The following is a 19400-nucleotide window of genomic DNA, read 5'->3' on the forward strand; positions in this document are numbered from 1 at the left end:
GTTTTGTTTTGTTTTTTTTTGAGGCAGAGTCTCACTCTGTCGCCCGGGCTGGAGTGCAGTGGCCGGATCTCAGCTCACTGCAAGCTCCACCTCCCGGGTTTACGCCATTCTCCTGCCTCAGCCTTCCAAGTAGCTGGGACTACAGGCGCCCGCCACCTCGCCCGGCTAGTTTTTTGTTATTTTTTAGTAGAGACNCTCCTGCCTCAGCCTCCTGAGCAGCTGGGACTACAGGGGCCCACCACCTCGCCCGGCTACTTTTTTGTTTTGTTTTGTTTTGTTTTTTTTTGAGGCAGAGTCTCACTCTGTCGCCCGGGCTGGAGTGCAGTGGCCGGATCTCAGCTCACTGCAAGCTCCACCTCCCGGGTTTACGCCATTCTCCTGCCTCAGCCTTCCAAGTAGCTGGGACTACAGGCGCCCGCCACCTCGCCCGGCTAGTTTTTTTGTATTTTTTAGTAGAGACAGGGTTTCACCGTGTTAGCCAGGATGGTCTCGATCTCCTGACCTCGTGATCCGCCCGTCTCGGCCTCCTAAAGTGCTGGGATTACAGGCTTGAGCCACTGCGCCCGGCCTAGATCTCATTCCATTTCTTACTCTTGCCTCTCAGCACGAGATTTCTAAGTTCCCCGCATGTGGCTCTGTGTCCATCGGGTCCTCCACACATTTTGCTGATTCACCTTCCAGTGAGGAACCCCAGGTTGCATCCAGCCCCTCCTCCTGCCTTCCCCACATGGTCACGTGGGAGGATGTGTGTGTGTGTGTGTGTGTGTGTGTGTGTGTAGGGGGCAGTTATATGTTCAGGGCAACATTTCCAGGTCATAGGGCATGTGTATATATACTTAGCTGAATGCTCCTAGACTTCGCTGGGACACCTTCAGCCCCCAGTCCAGGAGAACCTCTCATCTCCTTGCCAGCACCTGGAGTTCTCCAGCTTTTTTTTTTTTTTTTTTTTTTGAGACGGTGTCTTGCTCTGTCGCCCAGGCTGGAGTGCAGTGGTGCCATCTTGGCTCACTGCAAGCTCCACCTCCCGGGTTCATGCCATTCTCCTGCCTCAGCCTCCTGAGGAGCTGGGACTACAGGAGCCCGCCATCTCGCCTGGCTACTTTTTTGTATTTTTAGTAGAGACGGGGTTTCACCGTGTTAGCCAGGATGGTCTCAATCTCCTGACCTTGTGGTCCACCCGCCTCAGCCTCCCAAAGTACTGGGATTACAGGCGTGAGCCACTGTGCCCAGGCTTTTTTTTTTTTTTTCCCCACACCCCTGAAAAAAAATTTTTTTTTTTTTTTTTTTGAGACGGAGTCTTGCTCTGTCACCAGGCCGGAGTGCAGTGGTGTGATCTCGGCTCACTAAAAGCTCCGCCTCCTGGGTTCAAGCGATTCTCCTGCCTCAGCCTCCTGAGTAGCTGAGATTACAGGCACGTGCCACCACACCCATGTAATTTTTGTATTTTTAGTATAGACAGGGTTTCACCATTTTGGCCAACATGGTCTCAATCTCCTGACCTCGTGATCTGCCCGCCTTGGCCTCCCAAAGTGCTGGGATTACAGGTGTGAGTCACTGCGCCCGGCCTCTTTTCATTTCTCTTTTGGAAACATTTTCCTCTTTGTGACAGGTAATACATGTACCAGGTACAAAAATCAAAGAAAACAAAGGCATATACAGTGTAAGGTCTTTTCCTCCCCTTACCCCAGCCACCTACTTCCCCTCCTGGGAAGGGAACCAACTCTTGTGCCTGCCTGCCATCCCCAAGCTGTTGCATTTCTGCAAACTCAGGTTCACAGTTCACACCGATGCAGGCACACGCCACACACTGCCCGTGCCTCGAATTTTCCACTCAGCAGTGTAAGGCAGAGACAGTTCCCCATGAGTCCACTTAGGAGTCCTGAAGGGCTCTGGGGGGCCTGGAGGCTCCAGACCTGCAAGGAGCCCACAGCCATATGCCTTAGGCCAGGTGGTGAGGTCAATAAGGCCATGTCAGGCTGCATCCCCGAGTACCAGCATGAGAACGTGAGGCTGGCACTGGGGACCCTGGAAAGGGCTGGCGCTGTGGAATGTGAGCAGTGGCAGGGCTGGAGAGGATGTGGGGAAAGCTGGGTGAGTTCAGCTGTTGGCAATTTCACGCCCCCTCCTCAGCCACTTCTCAGGGACAGGCCCCAGCCGTGGGGCCCAGGTGCCGACGAAGGTCAAATTTCGATAGCAACAGATTAAAAAGGAGATTTCCTGTAGAGGGGAGCCCTCTCCCCCAAGAGGGAGCCGCAGCTGCCCCACACTCATACTCCAGGATTAGGCCAAATCCTACAGCAGGTGGAGGGGTGGCGGGGGGCCAGTTAGGGTCCAGGGAGTGTGAGAAGGGGTGGGCAGTGTGGGGCAGAGTGTACACACCTGACTGTGCCTGTACCTGGGAATGGGTCTTCTTCTTCCCTTCATTCAACAAACACTTTGCTGCACCCCATTTCTGCCTGACGTTGACCTGGGTGGGGATTTTGCAGGGAGGAGCAAGACTGGTAACAGCTGAACTGGATTGAGGGCCACAGAGCATGTGATGGGGACCGTGCAAGGAGACTCCGGAAATGATGGCGGTTTCTGCTGGGGAGGGAGATAGTGGGAGCAGGGCGTGGGGGAGTTGCTTTTCATTGAAAACCTTTCTGTACCCTTCTAATTGTTTTTTAATTGTTGAAACCATATACATGTATTGACTCTTTAAAACTATGGTTCTTGGCTAGGCGAGGTGGCTCATGCCTGTAATCCCAGCACTTTGGGAGGCTGAGGGGGGCGGATCACCTGAGGTCAGGAGTTCGAGACCAGCCTGGCCAACATGGTGAAACCCCATCGCTACTAAAAATACAAAATTTGGCCGGGCACGGTGGCTCACGCCTGTAATCCCAGCACTTTGGGAGGCCGAGGCGGGTGGATCACAAGGTCAGGAGATTCAGACCATCCTGGCTAACATGGTGAAACCCTGTCTCTACTAAAAATGCAAAAAATTAGCCATGCGTGGTGGCATGAGCCTGTAATCCCAGCTACTCGGGAGGCTGAGGCAGGAGAATCGCTTGAACCTGGGAGGCGGAGGTTGCAGTGAGCCGAGATTGGGCCATTGCACTCCAGCCTGGGCGACAGAGGGAGACTCTGTCTCAAAAAAAAAAAAAAAAAATTAGCCAGACATGGTGGCACACACCTGTAATCCCAGCTACTTGGGAGGCTGAGGCAGGAGAATTGCTTGAAACCAGGAGGCAGAGGTTTCAGTGAGCTGAGATTGAACCATTGCACTCCAGCCTAGGCAACAAGAGACTCTGTCTCAAAAGAAAACAAAACTAAGGCTGAGGCAGGCAGATTACTTGAGGACAGGAGTTCTAGACCAGCCTGGCCAACATAGTGAAGCCCTGTCTCTACTAAAAATACAAAAATTATCTGGGCACGGTAGTGCATGGTAGTGTAATCCCAGCTACTCAGGAGGCTGAGGCGAGAGAATCTGAGACTGTATCTCAAAAAACAAAACTAGGCCGGGCGTGGTGGCTCACACCTGTAATCCCAGCACTTTGGGAGGCTGAGGTGGGCGGATCACGAGGTCAGGAGATCGAGACCCTCCTGGCTAACAAAGTGAAACTCCGTCTCTACTAAAAATAACAAAAAATTAGCCGGGCGTGGTGGCGGGCGCCTGTAGTCCCAGCTGCTCAAGAAGCAGAGGAAGGAGAATGGCGTGAACCCAGGGGGCGGAGCTTGCAGTGAGCCGAGATCGAGCCACTGCACTCCAGCCTGGGTGACAGAGCGAGACTCCGTCTCAAAAAACAAAACTAAACTAAACTAAACTAAACTATGGTTCTCAAAGCGTGACCCTGACTCCCTCCCCAGACCAGCAGCATCTGGGTAGCAATGCAAATTCCCAGGCTCCACCCCAGACCCACTAAATACAAAATTCCTGGGGGGAGGGTGTCCAGCATTCAAGCCCACTAGATAACTCTGACATACGCTACAGCTTTGGAGCTACTGATTTAAAAAATGCAACCAAGCCCGGCATGGTGGCTCACGCCTATGATCTCAGCACTTTGGGAGACTGAGATGGGCAGATCACCTGAGATTGTGAGTTTGAGACCAGCCTCACCAATGTGAAGAAACCCTGTCTCTCAGGCATGGTGGTGCATGCCTGTAATCCCAGCTACTCGGGAGGCTGATGCAGGAGAATTGCTTGAACCCAGGGGGTGGAGGTTGCAGTGAGCCGAGATCGCAGCATTGCACTCCAGCCTGGGTGACGAGCGAAACTGTCTCCAAAAACACAAACACAAACACAAACAAAACACAACCAAAGCTTGCATCGTGGTGCTCACAGTCTGGGAAAAGGAGACTGTTCAGAGCATCCCTCTGCTACAGAGACAGCTGCCAGAGCCTGGGAATGGGGCCCAGCCTGGAAGCCGACCTGGAATGGAGGACCTGAGGAGGCTGCCCAAGAATTGAGGCTTGAGTGACATCTGAAGGGCAAGTGGGTCTCGGCCACATGGGAGGTGGTAGGAAGAGTGTCCCCTGGAAGGAGTGGCCTGTGGGAGGGCCCTGAAGGGGCAGGGACTGAATGCCATGGGGCTGGAGGTAGGAGCACTGAGACAGGCACCTCTGTGCTTGGGTGTGGTGTCTGTCCATCCACCCCTGTGTGTGCACATCTCAGTCACAGACATCCCCTGCTTCATGCACATCCAGAGCCTCTCCTGATCCTCGGAACTACTGGGCTGACTAGGGTGTGGGAGTGGGCTCTGCAGTGGGACAGGCAGGGCACCTGGCCCTGAGCACCGACTTTCTCACTTTCCCCCGTGTGACCCTGGGCCAGTCACTTCCACCTTCAGAGCCTCAGTGTCCACATCTGGAAAATGGGGCAAGAAAGCCTTTGTGGAAGGGCTGCCAGGAGAAGGAAATGAGATCATGGCACCCACGCAGTAACCTACCCCTGGAAGCCATTCCCCCCGGAAGCCATTCTTTCCTGATCTCTGTGCGGCGACAGCTGTTGTTTACAGAGCACTTAGAAACCGCGCTCTGAGGTGGGTGTCGCCATTCCTATGTGACTGGTTGGAAAAACGAGGCTCAGAAAGGGTAACTTTGGTCCTACAGGTTGAGCAACCCTAATTCAAAAATCTGAAACCTGAAATGGTCCAAAATCTGAAACTTTTTGAGCACTGACATGATGCCACAGTGGAAAATTCCACACCTGACATATTTGCTTTTTGTTTCTTTTTTTTTTTGAGACCGTCTTGTTCTGTTGCCCAGGCTGGAGTGCAGTGGAGCAATCATAGCTCACTGCAGCCTCGAACTCCTGGGCTCAAGTGATCCTCCTGCCTCGGCCTCCCAAGTAGCTGAGACTACAAGTGTGCACGACCACACCCGGCTACTTTTTTATTTTTTGTGGAGATGGGATTTTGCCATGTTGCCCAGGCTGGTCTCGAACTCCTGGGCTCAAGCAATCCTCCCGTCTCAGCCTCCCAAAGTGCTGGGATCATAGGCATGAGCTACTGCACCGGGCTTTTTTTTTTTTTTGAGACAAGGTCTCATTCTGTCGCCCAGGCTGAGTGCAGTGGCACAATCTTGGCTCACTGCAACCTCCTGGCTCAAGCAATTTTCCTGCCTCAGCCTCCCAAGTAGCTGGAATTACAGGCAACCACCACCACGCTTGGCTAACTTTTGTTTTTGTTTTTGTTTTGTTTTGTTTTTGAGATGGAGTCTCTGTCACCCAGGTTAGAGTGCAATGGTGTGATCTCTGCTCACTGTAGCCTCCACCTCCTGGGTTTAAGCAATTCTTCCACCTCAGCCTCCTAAGTAGCTGGGATTACAGGGACGTGCCACCATGGCCAGCTAATTTTTGTATTTTTAGTAGAGATGGGGTCTCGCCATGTTGGCTGGGTTGGTCTCGAACTCCTGACTGCAGGTGATCCACCCGCCTCGGCCTACCAAAGTGCTGGGATTACAGGTGTGAGCCCCTGTGCCTGGCTGGCCAATTTTTGTATTTTTTTAGAGATGGGGTTTCACCATTTTGCTCAGGCTGGTCTTGAACCCCTAAGTTCAGGTGATTCATTCACCTGCTTTGGCCTCCTGAAGTGCTGGGATTACAGGTGTGAGCCGCCACGCCCAGCCCCCTACTTTGCTGATGGTTCAATGTACTCAGACTTTGTTTCATGCTCAATATTATTTAAAATATTGTATAAAATTACCTTTAGGTTATGTATACAAGGTATATGTGAAACATAAATTTTGAATTTGAAACATTTTGTATGTGAAACATGAATTTTGTGCTTAGATGTAGGTCCCGTTTCTAAGACATCTCATTGTGTATATGCAAACATTACAAACTCTGAAAAAATCTGAAATCTGAAACACTTCTGGTCCCAAGCATTTCAAATGGAGGCTACTCAGCCTGCAGCTCCTCCCCTCCACCGTGTGCCTCCCCCTCCCTCCCAGGTGCTGATTCCTCAGCCAGCAGCCGCCGTCCCTCCGCTAGGGCTTCCCAAGTCAGTCATTGTCTTGCTGCCACCAGCCTTATGCACACAGCCAGCAAAAGGCAGAGTCCAGAGGTGGGCTCAGTGCTTTTACTTTCCTTTTTTTTTTGAGACAGAGTTTTGCTGTGTTGCCCAGGCTGGAGTGCAGTGGCTCGATCTCGGCTCACTGCAACCTCCGCCTCCCAGATTCAAGCGATTCTCCTGCTTCAGCCTCTCAAGTAGCTGGGATTACAGGCGCACGCCACCACACCCGGCTAATTTTTTGTATTTTTAGTAGAGACAGGGTTTCACCATGTTGGGCAGGCTGGTCTTGAACTCTTGACCTTAGGTGATCCGCCTGGCTCGGCCTCCCAAAATGCTGGGATTACAGGCATGAGCCACCTTGCCCGGCCTTCTTTTTTTTGAGACGGAGTCTTGCTCTGTCGCCCAGGCTGGAGTGCAGTGGCATGATCTCTGCTCACTGCAAGCTCTGCCTCCCAGGTTCACGCTATTCTCCTGCCTCAGCCTCCTCAGTAGCTGGGACTACAGGCGCCCGCCACCATGCCTGGTAAATTTTTTGTATTTTTAGTAGAGACGGGGTTTCACCATGTTAGACAGGCTAGTCTTGATCTCCTGACCTTGTGATCCGCCCACCTCAGCCTCCCAAAGTGCTGGGATTACAGGCATGAGCCACCGTGCCCGGCCTGGCCTCAGTGCTTTTTCTATGGGCCCCTGTCACTGGCTAGAACCCAGGCAGACCAGGGAGGCCAAGCCCCAGCTGCTGCCATGCTGCCTGGAGCAGGAAGGGGAGGGCAGAGAGCTGGAGCATCAGAGCTCGAATCGGGGAATTAGCAGTATCTGTGTCATTCTGACATGGGACATCAGGAATGTGGAATGGCCCCAGAAAGTGTATGCCTGCCAGGGATGCTGGCAGGGAGGGGGTGCAGGGTGGGCAGCTGAGCCCCTCCCAGTCCCCAGGACCCACCAGGTAGCAGCTGCTCCTGTCACTCTGAGTGACCTGGGTCTGGTCTCCAATGTGCACATGGCCTTCTGGGAACCTGGGGTTCAGCCTAGCCTGGAGCCCCATTCTTGTGACCCTGGGCATCAGTTTCTCCACCATTAAGTGGGAAGAACCATCTTGATTTGGCAAGGCTGTGGCGGGGGAGCGCATGGCTGCTTGAGCCTGGCACTGCAGCAGGCTCATGCTGGGAAATTGGAAAATGGGGCTGTTGTTCCACATCCTCTTAGAATAGTGTCCTCACACATGATTCTAATCTCCCAATCCTCTCCTTCCCAAGGGCAAGTCCAAGGGATCTGCTTCTCCTGTGATTGGCTGGACAGGTGGACACAGTCAGTGGACAGTGACCCCCAATGGGAGGCTATACATTGGAGAGTGAGGCTCAGTCAGAATGTCCGGGGTTTGGGAGCTTTGGGAGGCCAAGGTGGGAGGATTGCTTCAGGCCAGGAGTTTGAGACAAGCTTGGACAACATAGCAAAACCCCATCTCTACAAAAAATAAAAAATAATTATCCATGTGTGGTGGCACGCACCTGTAGTCCTATGCACTTGGCAGGCTGAGGTGGGAGGATTGCTTGAGCCCAGGAGTTTGAGGCAGCAGAGCCATAATCATGGCGTCACTGTACTCCAATCTGGGCAATAGATCAAGACCTTGTCTCAAAAAAAAAAAAAAAGAAAGAAAGAAAGAAGGAAAGAAATAAAGAAGAGAGAGAGAAAGAAAGAGAGAGAGAGGAAGGAAGGAAAGAAGGAAGGAAGGAAGGAAGGAAAAGAGAAAGACAGAGAGAAAGAGAAAAAGAAAAGAGCGGAAGAGAGAGAGAAAGAGAAAGAAAGAAAAAGAACGAACGAAAGAAAGAATGAAAGAAAGGAAGGGAGGGAGGGAGGGAAGGAGGAAGGAAGGAAAAGAAAGTCGGTCTGGGGCTTTGGGGAGTTAGTGGGGGTCTTTGAGAGCAGTCCGCCTTTGGAAGCTGCCTCTGGAGCCACCTGCAGGGGAGGGAGCAAAAGGGAGGCTGGATACCTAGGACTGAGAGGGGGCACTCGGACACAAAAGCCCCAGCACTGGCTCCCAGGGAAGCACTGCAGCCCAACCCATGGTCCGCCGCCTCACGCCCTCCCCCAAGCCTATGTGCATCTGCACTGTGCTTTGCTTCATCCTAAACCCTAAGCCCCAGGAGGCAGGCGGGACAGGCGCACCCTACTCATGGGCAAGGACAGTGATCATCAGAAAGGTGGCAGTGCTGGCCTCAGGAGCCACGGCTGGACCCTGGAAGCACTTTAGGGAATAGGGTTCTTTTTTTTTTTTTTTTTTTTTTGAGACACAGCCTTGCTCCCTAGCCCAGGCTGGCGTGATCTTGGTTCACTGCAACCCTCGCCTCCTGGATTCAAGTGATTCTCCTGCCTCAGCCACCTGAGTAGCTGGGACTACAGTGCATCCCACTACGCCAGGCTAATTTTTGTATTTTTAGTAGGACAGGGCTTCACCATGTTGTCCAGGCTGGTCTCGAATTCCTAACCTCAGGTGATGCGTCCGCCTCGGCCTTCCAAACTGCTGGGATTACAGGCCTGAGTCACCACGCCCGGTCTGGAACAAGGTTCTTGAGGGAAGTGGTCAGGTGACTCCCTGGATCCTGCCCTGGAGGAGGTACTGCTCTGGGGGGAAGATGAGTTCTGTTTGGGAGACTGTCAGCCGGAGAGGCTATGGGGAGAGGTGTGAGGAGCCGCAGAATAAGGATAAACAATCATGAGCACTGCTCAGTCTTCCAAGGAGGCCCCAGCCTCCAATTCCTCTATCTGACCCCTCTGACCGCGTATGTGTTTTCAGCCACCACTCCCTGGGGGCAGATGGGGGCAATCCCAGTGGCCTCCATAAAGGCTGTCCTGGTTGGGCAGTTCTGTCCCAGCCTGAGGCCTGTGGGAAAAGGCAGGAGAGTGCCGAGCGCTGTGTCAGACACCATGCCTAGGCTCCCCATGGCCCACTCAAGGCTCAGGGGCTGGAGAGTAGCAGTACATGCCAGGATGGGGCCAGGGAAGGCTCCAGGCTCAGAGCCCTGAGAAGCTGCTCCCTCGGAGGGGCTCTGAGTACAGGGCTGTGACGGCTCCCCAGTGGAAGACCAGGCAGGCAGGGGCAGCTGCAGCCCAGGCGGGCAGCAACCAGCTGCTGCCTGGGAGATTGGCCAGGGTAGGGCAGGCATGGCCCCCACAAGCCCCCAGCCTGAGCAGGCAGAGCGTGGGAGCAGGCCATGGCCTAAGGCTGGCTTTCAGATTTTCACGCTGTGTTAACGGTCAGCTTGGTTAATGCTGAGCAGATGGGGGAGGGGGGCTGCCTGCTCCCCTGGGGACAGCTGCAGGGCACACATGCACACACACATGTGCAGAGGGCACAGGAGTCCCACCGGGGATGGTGCAATGCGGACTCAGCCCATTAACATTCATTCACACCGTTGCAGACACAAGATGGTGCTGGTGGGACCGGCGGACCAAGACAGGCACACACTGACTCCCGGGGCAGGGGAGGTGGCAGAGCCCACAGCCCGGTCCAGTGCCCTCAGTCTGTGTCCTGCAGGCAGAACTCTCTCCTGGGGGATCCCTCCATCCCACTCCCCTCCATGTTGCTCAGGGAAGACCTAGGCATACAGAACTTTATTTCAAAAAAATAATTTATAAAACGCCATTTGCTCCTGTTTTGGGCAGGCTTCCAGCTTCTCTGGGCTCCGGGGCCAATGCTCCCATCAAGATGCTGGGGCAAGCAGCAGCAGGGGGAGGTGTGGGGAAAGGGGGTTCAGAGGCCCTGAACCTCCTGCTGGTATTGGGAGGCAGGAGATTTAGCATAGCAGCTCTCCAGCCAGGCTCAGCCAAACCCGAGATGGAGGCTGAGCGCCAAGGTCCAAGAGGCCGAGCAGAACCCTGACATTCGGCCCATCAGGACACAGGCACTGCAGCTCCAAGGGCAAGGGCACGGCCTTGAGATTTGAGTTGAGCTGTAGGTTGGAACCCAAGGCCAGAGCAGGAAGCCTTTACGAACTCCAGGACCAAGAAGGGACCTACCCAAAGCAGAACCAGAGACCTGGGACAGCACTCTGGGCCAGGGAACCCGTACTGCCAAGGTCAAGCACTGTGCCAGGCTGTGGCTGAGCCCCAAGGCCCAAGGCCACCAGTCTATGTGCCTGCACAGCCTTGAGCCTTGCTCATGTCTGCACCCCAGACCCAAAGGGGAAGGAGCTGGATCCCAATGGCAGGGGGTCATGGCTGAAGACGGAGTCGCTGGAGGAGCAGGTGCTGCTGGTGTCCCCACCAGCAGGGGAATAGGGTCCAAAAGTCAGGCGGAGGTCGAGGTACTGTGGGGAACGGAGCTGGTCAGCCTCTGCAGCGCCCAGGATGGGATGGGGTGCATGTCCACGTGGTCAGGCCAGATGAGGCCTGGAGGGGAGCAGGCAGAGGGAGGTGGTGGGTGGGAGGGGGCTGTACCTCCTCAGAGACGGCCAGTAAGACCTTGTCCAGCGCCTCCACCAGCTGCTTGAAGGTGGGCCTCTGGGAGGGTGCCGCATGCCAGCACTCACGCATCAGCCCGTACCTGGGAGAGGTGGGCCGGAAGGTCATAGGGAGCCTCAGGCCTTCAGGAGGAAGGGGAGGACTGGGGGTTCTCTGGGTGGGGAGTTTGATGAGGGATAGGCGGGGTCATCAGTGGAAGCCAGGCCAGGACGCTCCACTAGGCTGAAGAGCAGGAAGAGGAAGACGAGGAGGAGAAGGAGGAGAAAGAGGAGGAGGAGGAGGAGAGGAGGAGGAGAGGGAGGAGGAGGAGGAGGAGAGGAGGAGGAGAGGAGGAGGAGAGGAGAGGAGAGGAGACGGAGAGGAGGAGAGGAGGGGAGAAGGAGGGCGTAGGAGAGAGGTGAGGAGGAGGGAGGGAGAGGAGGAGGGAGGGGAGAGGAGGAGGAGAGGAGGAGAGGAGGAGGGAGAGGAGGAGAGAGGAGGAGAGGAGAGGAGGAGGAGGAGGGAGGAAGGAGGAGAGGAGGAGAGGGAGGAGGGAGGCAGGCAGGAGAGGAAGAGGAGGAGGAGGGGAGAGAGGAGGGGGGAGGGAGGAGGAGGAGGGAGAGGAGGAGGAGGAGAGGAAGAGGACGAGGAGGAGAGGAGGAGGAGGAGAGGAGGAGGAGGAGCTGTTGTTAGTGTTGTCCTTCTGGCCGGCACAAACCCTGAGGCCATGGTCAGGGCAGAGGAGGAGGACTGGAAAGTGGGGGTCGAGGGCAGGATGAGGCCTCACAGCTCTGGGGGGCAGTGTGGGGGTCGGTCCATCCGATGTCCCTCCCGCAGCAGTGAGAACAGCTCCTCCACCGGGATGCCAGGATACGGGGAGCCCCCAAGGGTGAAGATCTCCCACAGCAGGACCCCAAAAGACCACCTGGAGGCAGGGCCAGGGCTCAGTGTGGCCCAGCGCCCTCCCTAAGACCGGGGCTAGGACGGGGGACCCCACAAGCATGACCCACCCCAGCTGGTAGGGAATGGGCTCCTCCTGGAGTCTGGTCCCACTCGGATCCCAGAACAAATCTGAAGGAGCCCTCGAGCACATGACTCCTGGGGCCATGTGACTTTGGGCAGTGCCTTGCCCTTTTTGTGGGGTAGGACAGTGACCGCTGGCAGGACTCACACGTCACTCTGGTGTGTGTACACTCGGTCAAACAAGGCCTCGGGCGCCATCCATTTGACAGGCAGGCGGCCCTGGAGGGGAGGGAGGGCCTCAGTGCAGAGTCCCACAAGTCCCCATGCCTGCCCCCCAGGCCCAGCCCCCCTCCACTCCCATCCAGTTCTGCCCTGTCTCCCTCACGTTGCTGGTTTTCTTATAGTAGTCAATGTGGTGGATGCCACGGGCCAGCCCAAAGTCAGCTATCTTCATCACATTGTCCTCCGTCACCAGCACATTGCGGGCAGCCAGGTCCCGGTGGATACACTGCAGGGATTGGGGGCTTGGGTGCATCAGGACACCTGACCTTGAGCTAAGCACACACCACCCCCAGCAGGCCCAGGGGCAGGGGCCCTCCGCCCACTTTACAGAGGAGGAGGTCAAGGTTTAGAAATGGGAAACGCCCTCTCCTGTGTCCCCTCTCCCCTCTCCCCTCTAGGGAAGTGTGAGGAACAAGTGGGGAAGGCAGGAAAGCGTGAATGCCTGGGGACACTGAGGTGGGGTCATGAAAAAGAGCAGAAAGGAAGAAGTTGGGGACATTCAATGCCACAGGCCTGAGAGAGTGCAGCTGGAGAGACTGAGAGGGGCCCAGAGCCCTACCGCCCGTACCTTCCGGGACTCCAGATACTGCATGCCTCGGGCCACCTGGTAGGCGCAGGAGACCAGGACTGGAAAGGAGAGCGGCCCCTCACTGCTCCGAAGACCGTCAGGGCTGAGGTCGGGGCCTGGGGGGCGCCGGGCCCGCAGGAACTCCCGCAGATTTCCCTTGGCAGCGCACTCCACGATGACATACAGGGGCCCTACAGAGGGAGTGGAGGGAGCTCGGAGAGACTGCCACAGCTTTGGCTCTGTACCCTGATGGCCCATGCAACCAGCCCCGCCTTGGCCCCACCTTCCTGGGTGCAGACACCCAGCAGGTTGATGATGTTCTTGTGTCGGCCAATCAGCTTCATCACCTCCATCTCCGAGACCAGGTCAGCCAGGTCCTTGTCAGAGGCATTGTCTGTAAGGGCAGAGATCGGGTGAAGAGGCTGCCCTCCAACTACATGAGGGAGCATGCAGAGGCAGGGGCAGGACGAGGAGCACTGGACCAGGGCTACGTAGGTCTAGGGCTGAATCCTTGCTAGGCTGTGTGGCCTTGAAAAAGTCTCCTAGTGTCTCTGAACCTCAGGGTCATCTGTGGGAAACAGAGCAGTGGGTCACACCCTACCTGTCACAGCAGTTGCAAGGATGCAACCATATCAAGGATCTAAGAGGCAGGCCTTCCAGCGGGCAGGTCCAGGAAACAAGAGAGAGGGGAAGAGCTCAGAGCAGGAAGGAAGCTGCCTCTGGAGGGGTTAGCGGTAGTCCCTACATGGGGTCAGAGCTTCTGGGTGCGGAAAGCAGGCTGGCACCCTGGTGTCTGTTTGACCAGGGCCTGGCGTCCAACTGGCCTGGGAATTCAGGGAGCCGGCGGCAGGCAGGGCGCAGCCAGGGAGCTTGGGAAGAAGGCTGCTCTGGCTTCTCTGGCTGGGCCCCTGGGGCTGACCCGTGGCCCTGGGCCAATGATATAACACTCCCCACCCACACACGCCAATGTCACAATGCACATTTCTCAATCCCTGCCTCCCAGGGAGCACCAGGTGGCCCCAGCTGCGTAGAGAGGAGGGGAGGAGCAGAAGAGCAGTTGAGGCCATTCTTGCAGGGGGCGCTGGGGAACTGCAACGAGAGGTCCTGATGGGCAGGGTACGGGAGTGTGCCTGGCAAGAGCACCCTGGGGGCTGGGACTGGGACTGGGTGCAAGCAGAAGGGCTGTCCTCCTAGAGCAGTGGACTCGGGGGGTAGACCTAGGGAGGGTCCAAGGGAGGCTGAGGGTGTGTCTGGGGGGAACCACAGGGAAGGGGGGGAACCACAAGGAAGGGGGTGGACCACAGGGAAGAGGGGGAACCACAGTGAAGGGGGGGAACCACAGGGAAGTGGGGAACCACAGGGGAGGGGGGGAACCACAGGGAAGTGGGGGAACCACAGGGAAGGGGGTGGAGGACCTGGGAGGCTGACAAGAGGTGAAGTCAAGGCCGACACAGACTGACGCTGACAGAGGATATCAAGCCTGTCACACCAAATTCTTCTCATCATCGTCACCCCAATGGGGACGATTTAGTGAGCCCTGACTACGAGCCAGGCACTTTCCACAATCCCTGGGCTGAGAGTAGGGACTGTTATTTACCCCATATGACATGAGGGAAAACTGAGGCTCAGAAGTCACTTGCCAGGGTCAGGAGCAGAGCTGAACCGCAGGTTTAAGGGTGGGATCCCACAGCCTCTCCCAGCTCCAGGGCTCACCTGGTAACACTGTGATCCCCTTCTATCAGTCCCAATGCCATAGCACCTCCTCCAGGCTGCCACATTCACCTTTTATTTTTATTTCTTTTTTTTTTTTTCAGATAGGGTTTCACTCTGTTGCCCAATTTGGAATACAGTGGCGTGATCATGGCTCACTGCAACCTCCAACTCCTGGGTTCAAGGGATCCTCTTGCCTCAGCCTTCCTAGTAACTGGGACTAAAGGCACACACCACCACACCCAACTAATTTTCTTATTTTTTTTTTTTGTAGACATGAAGTCTCGCCATGTTGCCCAGGTTGGCCTCGAATTCCTGGATTCAAGCGATCCTCCCACCTCGGTCTCCCAAAGTGCTGGCATTACAGGTGTGAGCCACCACACCGGGCCACACTCACCTTTGAGCATCTTGACGGCCACAGTACTGGCTTGGTCAGGCCGGGCAGGGTGCATGCCAAAGGCCTCTGCACGTACTACCTGCCCAAAGCAGCCCTCGCCCAGGGGCTTCCCAAGCACCAGCCTGGAGATGGAGAAAGTCCATGCCTCAGACCTCCGAGTCACTCCTGCTGAGGGCAGGCTGCAACCTGGCGCCTGCGTCCCTGCCCCCCCACAGCTCAGCGCACCTGTCCCGGGGGAACTCCCACAGTGGGTCGAGAGGTAGGTCTAGACTCACGAGGCCGGCGAGCAAGGCGGGGCCGCTGGAGGAGAGACGTACGCCTCGCACCAGGGATGAGCTTGACTTGCCGGAAGAGCCTGACTCCAGGGAGAACTGCAAAGTGGGAGACTTGGTTCTGCCTGCTAGAGTCAGGCTGCCACACGCGAGGTGGGGGATGCGCCCAGTACCTGTCGGGCCAGAGGGAAGCGGGAGAGCTTCTGCACAGTGGCGGGCGGGCGGGGGTGCCGGCCGTGGAGCGCCTGCCCTCGATATAGCCCGGCCAGCAGCAGGAGCACAGCCAAGGCCAGGGAGCCCGACGCGTACAGGATGACGTCCGTATACCTGGCCTCGGGCGTTGCTGCGGTCCATGTGAGGTCCTCCTCTGCCCTCGCACATGAACATATACAGACAGACAAACTGGTTAGTGGTAAGACTGGCCGCCCCATGTGCCCTAACTCAGTCCCTCCCAGCTCCCAACATACATGGTGACACACACAGAGGAAGCTGTAGTTATGCCCAGTCCCATAGCTCAGCCAAAGGGTCACATGGACGGCCACATACGGACAGGCAGCAGAGGGCTGCATTACAGCTTCAAACTCACGAATCCACACAGCTGCCCCCCAGGCCAGATCCCCACAAGCCAACAGATGACTGACCAACCCAACAGGCCACAGCCCCCAGTGGCTGCCCAGAGGGGCATCTCGCAGCATATTCTGGCCCTACAGGTGCTTACCTGACAGCACCGTGAGCCAGGCAGACTGGTAGGAGAGGCCGATAGAATTGCCTGCGAGGCAGGGTGTGTACTTCGCCTGCGTCCTCGGCTGACACGTTCCGCAGGTCAGGACCTCCACCTCTGAGCTATGATGTCTGCAGTCTGGGGAGGGGGACATACCTCTGGGTCACAGCAGGGGCCTGGGCCACATGTGGTCCAGGGAAGCTGGGGAGCCCCCAATCCCTGGGTGGAGAAGAGTGGGGCCCAGGCTGGAGCACGGTGCACCTTTAGGACTTGCCACATAGGGGAAGCCGCCCGAAGCGCTGCCGTTGATGAGCGATGTGCGTCAGCCACTGGATGTGGGGCTGGGGCATCCGCTGTACCCTTGCACAGCACTCCACGTCACTGCCCACCACTGGCTGTGGGGTTGGGCCGGGAGGCCCAGCCCTGCAGGATGGGCCGGTGGCCGGGGACGCTCTGGGGACCAGGCAAGGGTAGTCAACCCTCATCACTGGCCACCCATAGAAGCACCGTTTGCCTCCCTCCAGCCTTCCTCAATGTTCAAGGGAAGGACCTTCTGCGCTTCTCTGTCCTGTCTCCTGCTTACCGCTGTTTTCAACGCTTCCCTGGCTCCCCATTGCTTCGGGGCAGACATTTTCCAGCCTAGCCACTCAAAACTCCACCACCTGGCTCCCCATATAAAAGCCACACTCCGAATACGCTGGCCTGCAAGTGCCATGGCATTCAATTATACTCAGGCATGCAGCTCAGGATCACCCCTCTGCCTGGATGTCCTTCTTGTTTTTCTCTCTTGGCAGACCGCCTGCCCTCCAGCCCCACATTACACCCCTGTGCTTTCCTGACCACCTGGGTCACCGAGCTGCTGATTCATCTGAGTCCATCCTGGCCCTGCCAGACTAGACCCCACCAGAGGGCACAGACTTGAGCCCAGGATGGGTCAGGCCTCCCCTTTCCCAGGCCCCGCACTCACCCAGCAACATCCCAGCAGGTAGTTATAGCGATGCGCCCCACAGCGTTCTCCACCAGGCAGGTGTAATGTGCCGCGGTCCGAGGGCACCCACGCTCCCATCACAAGACTCCAGTGCTGGGTGGCGCAGCGCAGGCAGAAGGAGTGTCCCGGGATCGACCAGACATGTTCACCAAGGGGCCAGAGCACCAAGGGGGCTAGATCCTCACCTGCCACAGGCCTTCTCAAGTTCTATAGCCCCGAGAACATCAGGTCAGGCCAAGGACTTATGGACAAAGGAAGAAGGCTCCCCCAGAGTGCTTAAAGCCTTGGGTTTGAGCCTTTTGAATTTCAGCTCTCCCTCTCCCTGGCTGTGACCACTCTGAGCCAGCCCCTTGCCTCTCTGAGACTCAGTTGCCTTGACTGATAGCATGGACCAACCCTGCAGGGTCTCATTAAGATGATGAGATGGCTAAGGCTTATTGAGACCAACCAGTCCAGTGATTCTTCTCCACTTTCCCAAAAGTGGATTTGCTGAGGCTGCGAGGTAGTCAGCTTGCCAGAGAGTACCAGAAGAGGAACCAGAATGCCAGGTCCATAGTCCCAGGCTCCTTCCTGGGGGCCGGCAATGCTTTCCTCATTCAATGGATTTTATAGGTGTGCTTGTAGGGCATGAGGGGACTGAGGAAGGAGTGAGAAATGAGGAGCAGCAGAACCCCGGTCTCGAACCCCAGAGACCACCCGAAAATGCCTCCAATGCGGTTCTCCCCATGAAAGGCCCTGTCGCATCCCCTTAAGCCAGCGGAAAGTTGGTGGTGGCGTGGGGTTTGCCTGCCAGGCTGGACCAGCGGAAACTGAGCGGTGGTCCAGCCGGTAACTGCAATGCAGTTTCTTCTCCATGCGCTGGTGTGTCCAGTAGGGTGCTGGAGGGATGGAGCAAGGCCCTTAGAATCGACCGGTTGTGTTCCCACACACAAGACCTCTTCTCAGTGATTCAAATGAGCAGCCGGGGAGCACAAGTCCTTGAAGACTTATACTCACCCTTGCTGGGGGTAAATGTGCCCATATGCAGAGAAAGTCCTATGGGCTTGGGGTCTTCATCGTATGCTCGGATGGGTCAAGCGAGTCGTATCATCAAGGACAGAGGAAGGGCATCTGAGGTCTAAGAGGGGGGCAGGTCCTCTCCCTCCCCCCAGGGCGCCATCCCCTGAACTGCTAGAGTTCTCTTACCATCCCGTATCAATCAAAGAGTGAGTTTGCCAGGACATCACGGAGGCCTCCCCGGTGCCCAGGCCAGAGGTAGCGGCGCGGCCAGCATCTCAGGTAGGAAGGCTGCAATCCTCTAAGGCGGCCCCCTCCAGCCCGCCGTACACGGCCAGCAGGTGCCAGGCGACTGCCCTCTTTTGTACCAGTGGCCACGCACCGGCCAGCCCGCCACAGGCACAGCCGCACAGCCTGCCGCAGACGGGCAGTACTGTCAGCTCGCTGCTCTTGCTGCTCCATGCTGGGAGCCAGGCCAGGGCTCTGTGGGCGCAGAACGCAGATGGTGCACAGACCCCGGCAAGCCCTCATCCTGAGGGCAGCCCTCTCCTGGCGTAAACCAGAGACACGCCAAACATGGCACGGGGGCACAAAAAGCCACCTTTGCGACGCATGCTGGAGGAGCCCCGCCTGCCTTGACCTCACCGCAACAGCCACATGCTGCGAGGCGCATCACAGCAGGGCAAATGCCACACCTCCTTGGTCATGTCACGGCACACCAGCATATTAGTGCACATGACAGCCTGGCCAAGACACACACACACACACACACACGGACACACACACACACATGGCACATGCTATTGGTGCCACAAACAGGGTCATGCTGCACTGGGGCATATCACCCTCATAATGCATATACCATACATGCTGCCTGGACCTCCTAGGTCACGCATCCAGTGCACAGAACACACACACACGCGCGCGCACACACACCCAGGCAAGGAGCTCACCACCAGCTCTGCAGCCCAGCTTAGGGCCCTGCACCCTGCAAGGCCAGTCCTCTCTCGCAGACACAGAGATAGATGGATGCTTGCTGGAAGCCAGGCACTGACTGAGTCTCAGTGGTTGAGCCCTGCCCTGCTGCCACTTTCTCAGGGCCTGGGCAAGGATCCTTTCCAGCTTTGCTCAGCCCAGCAGCCCCCTCCTGGTGCCCACTCTTCCCACCCCTGCCACCCTCTCCCACCTCAGAAGCCATACCCAGCTCCACTTCCTCAGAGGCCTCCAAGGACAAGACTGGAGGCCCAGGCACACTCAGCAGGAACCCCAACAGGGCCAACAGCAGCCGCATCTCCTTCCCACAGCTCTCAGGCACCCAGGCTGGACTTCCCACCAACTGCCTTCCTAAAATAGGGAAGGAAAAGAGCTCCTGCTACACGTGCACCTTTGCGGGGGCTTTTCCCTTATTTTGCAGATGAGGAAACTGAGACAGGAAGTGGCCAGTAGATGCGTCCAAGTCCCTAGCCAGGCTGTGGCAGTGCAGACTGGAACCAGCTCTGCTGTAGCCAAAGCCTGAGGCCTTCCTACAGTAGGTTGTGCAAGGGATCTGGGCTGGGCTTCCTGCTCTCCTTGAGT

General features: G+C 56.7%; 2 protein-coding genes across 2 annotated transcripts in view; both read right to left on the minus strand.

The window, feature by feature from the left end:
* Nucleotides 1-10091: 10091 nt before the first annotated feature.
* FGFR4 (fibroblast growth factor receptor 4) lies at nucleotides 10092-19140 on the minus strand. Its single transcript, XM_017896025.1, is given in 23 exon segments — nucleotides 10092-10795; nucleotides 10926-11031; nucleotides 11716-11853; nucleotides 12100-12170; nucleotides 12277-12399; nucleotides 12742-12932; nucleotides 13025-13135; nucleotides 14849-14970; nucleotides 15074-15219; nucleotides 15294-15492; nucleotides 15844-15908; nucleotides 15910-15944; nucleotides 15947-15972; nucleotides 16096-16154; nucleotides 16156-16294; nucleotides 16809-16873; nucleotides 16875-16937; nucleotides 17531-17569; nucleotides 17571-17707; nucleotides 17826-17830; nucleotides 18056-18147; nucleotides 18150-18308; nucleotides 19012-19140. Coding segments are annotated over 23 exon segments (2346 nt in total). The 5' UTR covers nucleotides 19117-19140; the 3' UTR covers nucleotides 10092-10645.
* The window catches only part of ZNF346 (zinc finger protein 346), a 75720-nt gene continuing 75413 nt past the window's right edge, over nucleotides 19094-19400 (minus strand). The window contains exon 8 of the mRNA XM_017896085.1: nucleotides 19094-19169. The gene's annotated coding sequence lies outside the window, so the exon portion shown is untranslated. The remainder of the gene's footprint in view (nucleotides 19170-19400) is intronic.

The sequence above is a fragment of the Rhinopithecus bieti genome, unplaced genomic scaffold (assembly GCF_001698545.2).
Source record: "Rhinopithecus bieti isolate Rb0 unplaced genomic scaffold, ASM169854v2 scaffold_26546, whole genome shotgun sequence".
Lineage (NCBI taxonomy): Eukaryota > Metazoa > Chordata > Mammalia > Primates > Cercopithecidae > Rhinopithecus > Rhinopithecus bieti.